At 35.7% G+C, this 13,481-nt stretch overlaps 2 protein-coding genes across 2 annotated transcripts; one reads left to right on the top strand and one right to left on the bottom strand.

The window, feature by feature from the left end:
• The first annotated feature begins 867 nt into the window (after positions 1-867).
• On the top strand, positions 868-5,525 carry LOC126609819 (cytochrome P450 724B1-like). The gene is made up of 9 exons (XM_050277741.1): positions 868-1,175; positions 1,289-1,613; positions 1,732-1,884; positions 2,174-2,428; positions 2,749-2,835; positions 3,354-3,432; positions 3,569-3,675; positions 4,112-4,242; positions 5,196-5,525. Exons 1-9 carry the CDS (start codon positions 955-957, stop codon positions 5,287-5,289), a joined length of 1,452 nt encoding a protein of 483 aa, XP_050133698.1. The 5' UTR covers positions 868-954; the 3' UTR covers positions 5,290-5,525.
• Positions 5,526-6,230: 705 nt separating this feature from the next.
• Positions 6,231-12,045, bottom strand: LOC126609818 (subtilisin-like protease SBT5.3). The gene is made up of 11 exons (XM_050277739.1): positions 11,864-12,045; positions 11,632-11,741; positions 11,451-11,548; positions 11,203-11,367; positions 10,333-10,441; positions 8,276-8,810; positions 7,906-8,009; positions 7,574-7,819; positions 7,323-7,437; positions 7,008-7,221; positions 6,231-6,896 (listed from the first exon to the last, which is right to left on the bottom strand). The coding sequence occupies exons 1-11, from the start codon at positions 11,960-11,962 to the stop codon at positions 6,358-6,360; spliced, it is 2,334 nt and encodes a 777-aa protein (XP_050133696.1). The 5' UTR covers positions 11,963-12,045; the 3' UTR covers positions 6,231-6,357.
• Positions 12,046-13,481: the final 1,436 nt, after the last annotated feature.

Here is a 13,481-nt window from a genome sequence, read left to right on the forward strand (position 1 = left end):
ATATACTTATCCACACTAATGACCGGAGCAATCTAGCGAAGATCACAAAAAGCGATCGTTTTCACTACCTAGGATCTATCTTGCAAGAGAACGGAGAATTAGATGGAGATCTCAACCATAGAATACGAGCTGGATGGAAAGAGTGCATCCGGCGTGTTGTGTGACCGTCGTAGGCCACTGAAGCTCAAGGGAAAATTTTATAGGACGGCAATAAGGCTAGCGATGTTGTATGGCACAGAATGTTGGGTGGTGAAGCATCAACACGTACACAAAATGGGTGTAGTGGAGATGAGGATGCTTCGTGGGATGTGTGGGCACACGAGAAAGGATAAGATTGGGAATGAGGATATCCGAGGTAAAGTAGGAGTAGCCGAAATTGTAGGAAATATGAGAGAAAATCGGCTCCGGTGATTTTGAACATGTGCAAAGAAGGCCGACTGACGCTCCGGTTCGAAGATGTGACTACGGGACAGAGGTTCAGGGCCGAAGGGGTAGAGGAAGACCTAGGACAACTTTGGAAGAGACTCTAAGAAAAGACTTAGAGTACTTGGATCTAACGGAGGACATGACACAAAACCGAGCGCAATGTCGTTCTAGGATTCATATAGCCGACCCCACTTAGTGGGAAAAGGCTTTGTTGTTGTTGTTGTTGTTGTTGTTGGTTGTAACAAAGTTGATGGGATTACAATCTCTCCCTCTCCTCTCCTCTCCTCTGTATCCCTAGACTGTGGGTCTAGATCCTAGACCAGCTGACCTCTCTGACAAAGTTGATTCAATCGACAGTAATAATCTATGGTATATAGACGTGTAACGTATGTAGTATATAATACCCTCTCTCTTTCCTCTCTATATATATTATCCCTGTAGTGTAGAGTTGGACACCCATCACCATCTTAGTTCGCTATATACTGAACAAGAATCAAACCCCAATCGCTCGAGCTTACAACTTTGTCCATGGCAGGAAGCACTTTTTGGCTTGTTCTTCTAATTGGGGTTTTTGGCTTTCTTTTGGTTCTAATTCTAAACCACTTCTTGCACTTAATGTTGTTAAGGCTTAATGGTACTCTTCCGCCTAAGGGCTCTTTTGGGTGGCCTCTGTTGGGAGAAACTCTTAGCTTCTTGAAGCCTCATCCTTCTAATTCTCTTGGTGCATTCCTTAAACACCATTGTTCTAGGTAATCGAACATCAATATTGTTTAATTCATATTTGTTTAAAAATTATTTGTTTAGTTTATACATAACTGATTAAAGGTTAGAGTTAAATATGGTCAGTTATGTTTTAATTCAGGTATGGGAAAGTGTTCAAATCCCATTTGTTCTTGTCTCCCACAATTGTGTCATGTGATCAAGAGCTGAACTACTTCATACTTCAGAATGAAGGTAAGTTGTTTGAATGCAGCTATCCAAAGCCTATCCATGGCATCCTTGGAAAATCCTCCATGCTTGTGGCTGTAGGTGACACTCACAAAAGGCTCAGAAATGTGGCTGTCTCCTTGGTCACCATCACCAAGACCAAGCCTGAGTTTCTTAGTGACATTGAAGCCACAGCCATTGGCATACTTCACTCTTGGAAAGATAAATCACAAGTCATCTTCTGTGAGGAAGCCAGAAAGGTATTTTTGAGTATATATATTATCATGGATTAGTATATATTTTTCTCTCTTTCTTTTATGTTGATCATATGGTTTAATTACACAAATATTAATTATTTTTGGTTCCACATGCGTGCAGTTCACATTCAATGTAATAGTGAAGCAAGTGCTAGGTTTAACCCCAGTTGAGCCACAGGCTACACAAATTCTTGAAGATTTCCTGACTTTCATGAGAGGGCTCATTTCTCTTCCTCTCTATATTCCTGGAACCCCATATGCAAGAGCTGTTAAGGTACCTAATATACGAATAATGTTTTACGCAAACTTGTTTTGCAAAACAATGTTTATTTTGCCAAATTGTGAATTAGAATCGCAAATTCAAATAAAAATCAACATAATTAATGATTGTAAGTATGTTTATATATGTTGTCAGATAGTATGACAAGAGAACATTTTCCTCCAAGATAAAAGTCTCTATATCTTTTTAATACAAAATCAGCTACATGTATGGGTCTCTCTTCTTGTTTATTACAAAAAAGTAGCTAGGCATGTAGTGTGACAATTATTATTTCTCTTTACAGGCTAGAAGCAGGATATCTTCAACTGTGAAAGCAATCATAGAGGAAAGAAGAAGAAATGCAGATGGGAGCACGAATTCTTGTACTAAAAGAAGTGATTTCCTTGAGATACTTCTGGATGTTGATTCCTTGTCTGAAGATGAGAAAGTGAGTTTTATCTTGGATTCTCTATTGGGTGGCTATGAAACCACCTCTCTCTTGATGGCCATGGTAGTTTATTTTCTAGCCCAATCACCATCTGCATTACAACGATTAAAGGTAATTACTTACCCAAGAACAGTTATCTCCTCTTTCATACAAAAGTTAGTAAGTTACATTTGATTAACTTCCTTTAATATATCAATTATTTATAATTCATTTCTCCTTTTTTGGCCAAGACAAAATGATATTAATTTTTTAATATTTTATTTTGGGATGTGCTATCCACACATCATTTTTTACTTCTCACACACCCCTTGTTAATTTCTATCCGTTGATATTCTTTATTTCATCGATCCGAAGGCAAAAAATTAAAAAAAATGTATAAAAAGTAAAAAGAGATGTATAGATATCACATCCCTTTATTTTTTGACATACAGGTAGAGCATCAGAACATTAGAAGAGTGAAGCAGAAAGATGAGTATCTGAACTGGGACGACTATAAAAAAATGGAATTCACCCAAAATGTAAGACAAAAAATCTCACTATTTTTTTAGTATTTTATTATATAATTGTTCAAGCTTTATTCTTTGTCAGAGATTTAATTTGCACATTTTTTTCTATAATACTTGCATCCCTCTAATTGGGGATGTGCTCATTCTTCACTTACAAATAACGTATCTTCATAGTCGAAATTTCATAATTGGCACATTAAATCTCTTAATCTTCATTTGAAGATCATCTCTATAATAAAAATTATGTGAATCGGATATCGTTTACTCATCTAAATGTATCAAATAAATCAATGGTGTAGGTATCATATAACATATTCATGATGAAACTATTGATTTATTTAATACATTTAGATGACAAAATGATATTCAATTCGAATAATTTTTTGTAGAGATGATCTTCAAATATTGATTAGAAGATTGAATAGTATCAGTTATAAAATTTTTATAGTAAAAATATGTTATAAGTAAGTGGGAGAATGAGCCCATCCTTAATTGAAGAATGCAAGCATGTACATGTATGTCATTTGCAGGTCATTAACGAAGCTCTCAGATGTGGAAACGTTGTAAAATTCGTGCACCGAAAGGCTCTCAAAGATGTAAAATTTAGAGGTAAAAGTAGTATTAAAAAATGCGGTGACATACAATAGCATGCAAACTTTTTATACTTTGCACTTTCAGTGTGTGACGATTGATCTGTTAATTAATTAAACGAAAAATAAGTGTTTTTTTGTGCAACTTTCTGCAGATTATTTAATTCCATCTGGCTGGAAAGTTTTACCAGTTTTTAGTGCAGCTCATTTAGACCCTTCTCTTCATGCAAGTGCTCTTGAGTTTGATCCTTGGAGATGGGAGGTAATGACACATATCAAACTCATGATTCAATCTAACACGACTTGTCTACTATGGACTCCAATTTTCATTAATATAATGTTGTCATCACTACATTGTTAATCGCATCTCTCTTATAAGGGTGGGAGTTTACAGTACGTAATTCAAGACCTACAAGGACATGAAATTAGTCTATTTGTTACTTTGGCCAGTTTCCAGTTAATTTTATAGATGAACCATTTTTCATGCAACAACTTTCGTCAACAAAATTAATTTGAACTTGGGACCTCATCAAATACAGTCAAAACAAGGTGCTATTGGGTGTAACGATCATTGACTACTTATACATGAACTTATGGGCCTTAAACGACATGAAGTTTAATTGGTAATGTTTGCAATTATTCTTATGGTATATTATCTAAACACAATAATGATACTGTGAAAAACATAACTTGGGCAGAAAATACCAAGCCAAGACCATGTATGCAAGAAATTTACTCCCTTCGGTGGAGGGTCTAGATGCTGTCCTGGATCTGAACTTGGGAAGCTTGAAGTTGCTGTTTTTCTCCACCACCTTGTACAGAATTTCAGGTAATCAGATCAATGTTATTTTTTCCAAGTCATGTCTGATTAATCTAAACCCTTCAATATGTTATAATCTACGGGCTAGTAAATTGTGTCAAAACTTTTGTCACAGAAGCACACCTATATATATATGGAAAAATTAGTATCCAGTCCATAGTTACTAATGTTCATTGACTAAAACTTTATTAGTTTTCAGATTTTGATCAAAGTCTCTAGCATTAATGTAAGAATAAATTTACATGTCAGTTACATAATTTTTTAAAATAAAAATTAATAATTGATTTAGGATTTTAATACTCACACATTAATTAAACTCCTAACTAATTTTTAATTCAAAAAATTTCCAAAATAAATAAAAAATTAAAATAAGTTTGTACCCATTAGCTTTTTAAAAAATGTTTTCAATTTTTTAATCTTATAAGTACACATTCATGTAATTTTTTTCAAATTTTTAATCTTAAAATGTACCCATTCTTAAATATATCAATTTGTTATATGTAAAATATAACATTTTTTTTATATAAAATCTATTCAATTTTTTTCTAATCCATTTTTAAACTTATATGGGTACATTCTTTTTCTTTTATTTGAGAATTTATTCATGTCTAGTTTTATCGAAGAAATTTACTAATGTTATTAAGCCTAATATCTATTATTATTTTTTGTGGGTTTGAAGAATGTACCCATGTTTATATATGTATGTATGTATGTATAGACATACCATAGTATAATTTATATTTTAATATTTTTAATCCCACAAATTATGGGTTTTTATTTAAAATCTCATTAACATAAACAACTATAAATGTCAATTTTTAATTTAAAAAATATAGTAAATAGAAATAATATATATATATATATATATATATATATTTTTTTTTTTATATATCCCTCTTTTGCACTGTATAGTTGGACTATAAAAGCAAATGGAACTAAGTTGAACCAACTTTCATGTGTAGGTGGAGGACCGAGGACGACGACGAACCCGTAGCGTTTCCATACGTAGAATTTCAAAGAGGATTGCCACTGTACCTGGAGCATTGCCCCCATTAACTGATGCATGGCAAGCTTGCTGTGACCATCTCTTAATTTCTTCTCTCTCTCTCTCTCTCTCTGCTGGTGTTTGGAGTCTTGGAGATGGGCACCTACCCGAGTATATTTTTGGTGGATCTAGGCCTCTGATTCCATATGCTACATAAATTTCAGATTGAAAAGTTCTAATTCTGTAAATTTCAATTTCTTCCAATTGTTTCTTTACATAAATGATGATAATCTCTCCTTCTTCTCTATCTCCTTTTGTTTTTTGAACAAACAATATCATCTACACTAAGAATGTAGGGGAGTAGGCTACGTCTCACACTGGGCTGCTCTCCCATTATTATCTCACGTATGATAAATTTATGTATGGCAACACCAATTTCAATAGGGGTTCTTTTTACATGCTAGTATCAATAGTGTTTATCACAAAACTCTGTAAAGCATGAGGGGTAATCTGAAAATATGATTTCAAAACAACTTAGGGGTGTGTGTAATTTAGAGATTTTTTTTTTTGCCAACATTGATAATCTATGGACGGAATTTAACAGAGTTTTGTGAAAATGATTTAAAAGCTCAAGAGTATTATTTCTAAACTTGTGTGTGTAGGGTGGGGGTTGTGAAAACACAAGGGGTATCATAATTACTAATTAGATTAAACGGCCTCCCAAATTAAATAATAAACTAGTCAAATTAGTTAAAAGCTGCAGATAATCCCATTCTTGCATCGAAGTATAACCTTTGGCTTCTTTTCCGTTTTTGCATTGAAATATATTTATGGTTTTTAATCCCATCCAATACGAGTTCAAATGAGTAATAACATTAGTAGTCATATATATAGTGGCATGTGGCCAATATATCTTATTGGATATGGTGTTGAGTTTCTACTTATGCGTCTCTGGTCTGAAACTTCTCCCTCTCTTAAATTATTGTAATAATTTAGCTAGAACTCTCCCGTCTCCTCATAATAATAGTAACATTTTCATTGCCAATAATTATTGTAACTCATTAGCTTAGTACACAAGAAGCGTGAAACTAAGTGAGGTGAAGTAAAATAAGCTGAAGCAATTTGCCTACTATTCTAGCTTAGGCAGCCTTGACAACAATTGGACTCCTCACATAGTGTTTACCATCTGACCATATCAACTTCCCAAACACGTAGTTTTTATCTTGTTTTGCTTCTCTAACCTGCAGGAGTACCTTAAAGCTTTTCTCTTCACCAATTTTCTTGAACTTCAACTCCTTTGGCTCAACAGAAACTGATATACCATCTGGATTTTGGATACGCGCCATATATGTTCCTGGAGAGCCAACATTTTTCACTGTTCTAGTCACCTCAAGGGATCCAGAGATTTTAGGGACAGTGATTGAGGGGTAGTTGAGGCTAGTGAGACTTATAGCTGGTTTGGAGCACATATACATCTCCTCTGAAAACATTTCAATTTGTGTTTCATTGTAGCCAATTGCGCACAGGAAGTTCAAGTAATCGTTAAGGGATAAGTCGTAAACCAATCCAGGATCCATAGCACTGTTTGGGTTAACATGTCCTGCGCCGTAACTAAATGGTGTTGCCTCATAGAAAGAAGCATTGAGCAATGGTTCCATGCTGTTATCTCGTGTTACCGCTGTGTAACACAAGATTTGAAAAAAAAAATATCATACAGATGAGTAATGCTCTCTTGACAGACATTAATATGAAGCGAATACATAAACTAATGTGCATAGGGACTTCTTACCGGTGGTCATGATTGCAGACTTAATGGCTGCAGGACTCCAATGAGGATAGAGGGTTTTAAGAAGGCCACAAATGCCGGAAATATGTGGACATGACATTGATGTGCCTGACACTGAGTTGAATGGAATTCGCCGTTTGTCAAACATTTGATTTGTTGGCCCTTGTGCTTCTGTGTAGGCTGCTATGACACTCACTCCAGGTGCAGTGATATCAGGCTGGATTAATGTAAAACAACAGTTACTGAATACTTAACCAAATGAGCAAAAAACTTGGGGAGTCTGTTCAATGAACAGAAATTGTTTTGCTAATAAAAAACCTTAAGGATGCCTGGTGTAATGGTGTTGGGTCCCCTCGATGAAAATGCTGCCATGAATGGAGATGGCTTCGTTCCCAGTTCCGTTATTGCACGCTTTATGTAAGCCCGCGGAGACCTATCAAAATATGTAAGTCTCTCAATTAGTAATTTTACCAAAAACATGATACTGCTGACACTGAGGTGAAGCATCCTAACATGTGAAACAAATGCAGATTAAAACAGGCAACTTGGAGGTACTTCATCCATCTTACTTAGTTGAATTAATATAAGCAAAGACAAGGTTGCCGTCGGTGAAATTGATATGCGAAGCAGGGAGAACATGTGGATCAGCAATAATTTCATTCCCGGTAAGCTCATTGTTAGCAAGAATCATTCCCACTGCGCCAGCCAGTAAGGCTTGCTCACCCTTGTCCACTCTTGCATTGTCCCCTCGAAGACAGGCCAAGATCTTTCCCTTCACTTTTTTAGGATCAAGCGTGTTGGGCTTGCATAGCAGACTGCAGCATCATTAAGCAGATTACTTAGGGAACTTGAATATGGTTTTAGTACAACGAAAATCGAAAGCTTGATGTTTTATCCTTACGCTTCTTGAGCTGATGCATTAGCTGCTTTAGCATCTGCAGCACTAATAAGTTGGTAGAATTTCTTTTTCTTACTCCGCAAAGCAACAGTCGATAAGCTTTGTCCCTTCAGAACAAGGTGGATAAAAATTACTAGGGATTTGAGTAGTTTTGCAGGATATATATAACGTAAGCTCCCCTCAAACACTCTAACATGTCTAATTTATGTTAGAATAAAAGGGACGCCAACTATTTTGGTACTCTACTCTTCTCTCTATCTGCACTCCGGACTGAATATTTAACAAATTATATTTTCTGCACTCATGGATAGGAGTGCAGGACACTAAACGAGGAGTGTTAAAATCACTAGCGGGAAAAGGGACTATAACTAACCTTAAAGTGCTTCCAGTTTCCAAGGGTGACATAACTAGGAAACTCCCTATCCATAGTACTAGCGCCGACCGTGATCTGCCATGGCGATATATTGGAGACAGTACCTTCAGCCGGACCAGAATTCCCCGCTGAGCAAACCACCACAATGCCACGCTTAACAGCATGGAAAGCACCAATTGAAACACTGTCATTGAAGAATGTGGTGGGATCTCCACCCAGTGAAATGGACAACACATCAACGCCGTCATCGATGGCCACATCAAATGCAGCCAATATATCTGCATCAAAGCACTCACCTCCTTCCATTGGAGGCCAGCAGACCTTATAGGCTGCAACCCTGGCTTTTGGTGATCCACCCTTTGCTGTTCCATTACCAAAGCCGAACGCGCTTGCACCGGTTACGAAATTTCCACCAGCTGTTGACAAGGTATGGGAGCCATGGCCTTCGTTGTCGCGCGGCGAATCGAAGGAGGAGTTGAGCGGGCCAGCAACTGCAGCAAAGCCCTTGTTGAAGTATCTTGCTCCAATTAGCTTCCTTGCATGGCAAAAAGTTTGTTAAGGGTTACAAAGTTACGACTATATAACAAGTCAAAACCCTTAATTTACAATATGACAAATATGTTTTAAGTATATAAAATTCAGCGTCAAAACTTATCCAGATAATATGCAAAAACGAATGATTTCACTACTAATAGCATCGAGTCATTTTACATAAAAAGTCACAACCGTTTGTATGTTTATGTAAATAAATTGAAGACAATTCAGTATTAACTAATAGTGAACCGTTATACTATTACCAAAATAGACTTTTGTAAACTGCTGAGGACTACTGTATACAAGCAAATAATAAACTATATTAAGACAACAGTCATGTTCTGGACCTGTCTTCTCTCCCATTATTATAACATAATTTGTTTGCTTAATCTAAAGAAGTTGCCTTATAATATATATGTTTTCTTTTACTGTCTTTCTTTTGGACTACAAGCAGTGAAAGAGTCTAATAGAATATTGAATAGAAGTTGGATTTTTAATGAAGGATTAAATTACATTGAGATGGATGGGAGCATGGGGGCATCTTCTTTCATGCTAGCTGTTGGACAAAGAGTTTGACTTCAATAGCTTGGTAGGTTAATTTATTGTCCTAGAGAAGATGTCTTTTTCAATTATTAAGCAAGCTGATTTGGGAAGGTATTTTTCCTACTGCCAACGATAGAAAGACTTTTATAATCCACTCAGTGACACAGTAAAATACATCGTCTAGATGGAACTAACCATCTGATACTTATTTTTTATTACGTGAATCTCACATTGAGAAAAAAATAAACTTTGTATGTGTTTATAAGTAATTAGGTTATTCTTCATTTGCTAATTGTTTTTTAATGAAATCTCAATTATCTTCACTCTGAATGAGTGAAGATAAATATCATTATAGCGCATGCTCGTAAGTGATTTGAAAAACTTTTAAATAAGATAGTTGATTATAACCTTAAATGTAGTGTTCAATTAATATAAAATGAATCAAATTATAATCTAATTACATGCATCTTGAGAAATGGGATCAAATACAAGGCATTGAAGCAGATTTATATACTCAAGTTTAATGGTATTCTAGGTTTCTAGAATAAGAACGGCCACAACTTTATGAGAAAGTTTCAAAGATACTATCTTCTCTCTCCACTACTAAAGGGGATAATCAAGACTGGACCATCCAAGTTTGGATAAAACTGGGCCTGAATGCCTGATCAAAGAGCACATTAAGAAGATTCTATCTTGTTGTCTTGCTTCTATTTCAACACGCATGTTTTAGCAATAAGTATATCTTTACTTTCCTGATAAGGTAATATTCTAAACTAGTCAATTTATAGAAAAAGAATTTGAACTCAAATGCAAAGGGAACTCGAATATGCATTAACAACGAGCATATCCTGTTTAACTGATGCCAAGATACTTTAATTACACTGTGAAATTTAAAATTTGATTATTCTTGGCGTTGTAGAAAAGCAAACAGAGTAAACCAATCTTGCTTTGAAAATAATCATAAAGCTAATAGTGGGTACCTGTTGCAGTGAAATTTTGGATCTGTCTGATTTTGACAGATTCCTTTCCACTTGGATGGAATCGGTCCATACCCCTCATCACTAAAGCTCTTGGATTCTGGCCATGCGCCTGCATTCCCATTCAACAACACTAGGGTTAAGAGTGCTCAACAACAAAACAAAATCGGAATTCTTTCTAAACTTACATTCGTTTTATGTTTTCATCCGAACTGATACTGTTCGAGTGAATTATGTAAAGATCAAGCTAAAACAAACTTACCAATGTTGCAAATAGGGACTATCTGGTGCAATAACATTCGAGTCTTGGAGTTTTTTTGTCCCAAACAAAAAATATCTCTTATTACAAAAAGGAGTTTTTGGATACTTGTGAAAAACCACAAGTTAATAAAATAAGAGGAAGCCAGGTAATGCCAAGATTTTTTTTCTAGTTAAAATAGCTGTAAAAATCAGTTAATGGTGATCCAAAACTAAAAAACCTTAAATTAGAGTTGAACCTTCCTGAGGGAAGCGTTACATAATACTAATAATTAATTTTGTAGAAGGAATGCCTCCCTCAATGGTCATGAATTTTTGTCATATGCATCACGTGGATTACTGGGAACCAATAAAATTGGTTGAATATATCAGCACTAAACTAATGGTTTCAAGAAAATGAAATCAAATTGTGAACTTTATTATGTTGAGAAGTACTCATTTAAACGAGTGACAATAACCAATAAAAGAGTCAACGATCCAAATCAAAATTATTGGGCAAATGGCATTGAGCTGATTGATGCCTTTCTAAAATATTTTAGTGCATGAACATGACTTGGAAGTGAAGAAATTTGTTTTTTTAATTTAAAAATTAAAAAAAAATCAAGAAAACCTTACCAGTATCAAGGTTTCCTATGATCGAATCTTCACCGTATCTTGCCTTCTTCCAGATTGAATTGGGTGGAACAACACCCTCTTGCTCAAGTCCCAAGAAATCCCACGATCGAGTTGTGTGTAATTTTCTTCCCTGGTTCAAGAATAATGAGACTACCCTTGGATGCCCTGCAGCATTTCAACGGCACCATATATAATTAAGAAGAGGATAAAAAGAACAGAGAAAAAAGAAGATAAGAAAATAATCTCACTTGCAATCTGAGCTGCCTCTTCTTCTTCTAGGGTGGCAGCAAAGCCATTGATGTGCCTTGTGTAAGAGTAAAAGAGGGATTCTTTTGCAACTTCATGGCTGCATTTTGCAGAAAAAATTCAAACATTTAATCCGCGAAAGGCGGTGATTATGTATTTTAATTGGAAATATGTGTTAAGTACCTGCCCAAGAAGGAGCCAAGAAACTCATAGTGATTGTCTGTGACTTGATTTAGTTCAAGTTCCGATAAGTTTGGGGGATGCGAATGTGATCCCAAGTACACCACATACGACTTCAAAAACAGTAGAAAGGAGAAAGAAAAATGAAAAATTAGCACAAGTGCTATTGAAATGCAAAGGAAGTTACTTTGGTTTTTTTTCCAATTTTTAATGGAGGCAGAGATTGAATGCTTACCTTTTTTATGGCAAAGGTGGGAGTATGGAGTACTAGAGAGGAGAGAAGGAAGGAGAGGAGGCAAAGGGCTGTGGTTGGCGGCCTCATTGCTTGGTTCATTGACCCTTGTTTCCCTGCCTCTTCTGCAACACAGACTTGGGGATTTTAAAGACTTCCAATAGATGTTGGCAAAAGAAGCTTCCACGAACTTTGCAATGCCCAATGTGGTATAGTTTAGCCTAGCTGGATAGTGTAAATGTAATATATAAGATGAGTTGTTATATTAGGATGGAGGGCAAGGTCCACTTCTTTCATATAGATCTTAACTTTCACATCATAACATGATTTTGTTATTACAAGTAATAATATAAGCAAACGACATAGTTGATATATTATAAATTTGTGATACAATATTAAAAAGTAATACACATGTTAAAATATAACTAATGAATTGATAATATCATGTGACAGTGTGATCGTCAAACCAAAATAGTACTCAATATTTTTAGTATTTAAGTTCCCAAAATATGTTAATGTGGACCCTCCTATTACAATAATTGAATATTTGGAGATGAAGGAACTAGGAGTGCACAAAGAAAAAGGGGTTGGTATATTGGGGGAATTTGAGTTTTGAACCTTGTGTAGTAGCTAGACCTGTAAACGGGTCGGGTTTATTGGGTTTGGGTCGGATTCAACCCGACCCGTTAAGTTAACGGGTTACCGAACCCAACCCGTTAAGCTAACGGGTCACCCGAACCCGACCCGTTAAGTTAACGGGTCACCCGTTTCACCCGTTATCACCCGTTAACAATTATTATTATTTTTTTTTTTGCATAAAGTTTATTTTTTGTTATTAAGATTTTACTAAAATTACTAAAATATTCTCAACTAACGGGTGCTAACGGGTACTAACGGGTGTTAACGGATCCTAACGGGTTGACCCAAAGTGACCCGTTATTTAACGGGTTGTTAACGGGTTCACCCGCTAGCGACCCGACCCGTTAAGCATCCACCCAAATACAAATATTAACGGGTTGGGTCGGATCGGGTTAACGGGTTGGGTCCAAAATGCCAGGCCTAGTAGTAGCCCATCAAGTGGCCGAGGAGATACTACAACGAATTTTACAAATGAGAAGCCTACACGTTTATAAGACATTGGACTCTTCCATAATTACATAGGCCAGTCCACTGCCGGCTGATGGCAATGCTAGTGTTGTTAGTTACTTAAAATAGAGGGAACCTTCATTGAGCCATTAGCTATATTTGGTTTTTTTTTTTTTTTTTTTTTTTTTTTGGGTACAAGGTAAATATTTCCATTACCAACAACCTGTTAGAGAACAATTCAAAAATAAACAAAACTTGAAATTCTAATATTTTATTAACCAAAAATACTTGCTTTGCAGAATGAAATTACACAATAAATACAGAAATTAATATAAGAATATCAATGTTACTAACTTAATTACAAAAGGTAGAGGCTAGCATAAAAGCTATGTCCTTCGAACAGTATTTTCGTCCCACTCTTGTGCTTGTGGTTCTACAACGTCTACTCAACCAGGATTCAACTACCTAATTCTACAACCCGCACTGGATTCTAGAATTCTAGTGAATTTGCTTTGTGTGTTTACTCTCTAGAAAA

This window comes from Malus sylvestris, chromosome 17, assembly GCF_916048215.2.
Source record: "Malus sylvestris chromosome 17, drMalSylv7.2, whole genome shotgun sequence".
Lineage (NCBI taxonomy): Eukaryota > Viridiplantae > Streptophyta > Magnoliopsida > Rosales > Rosaceae > Malus > Malus sylvestris.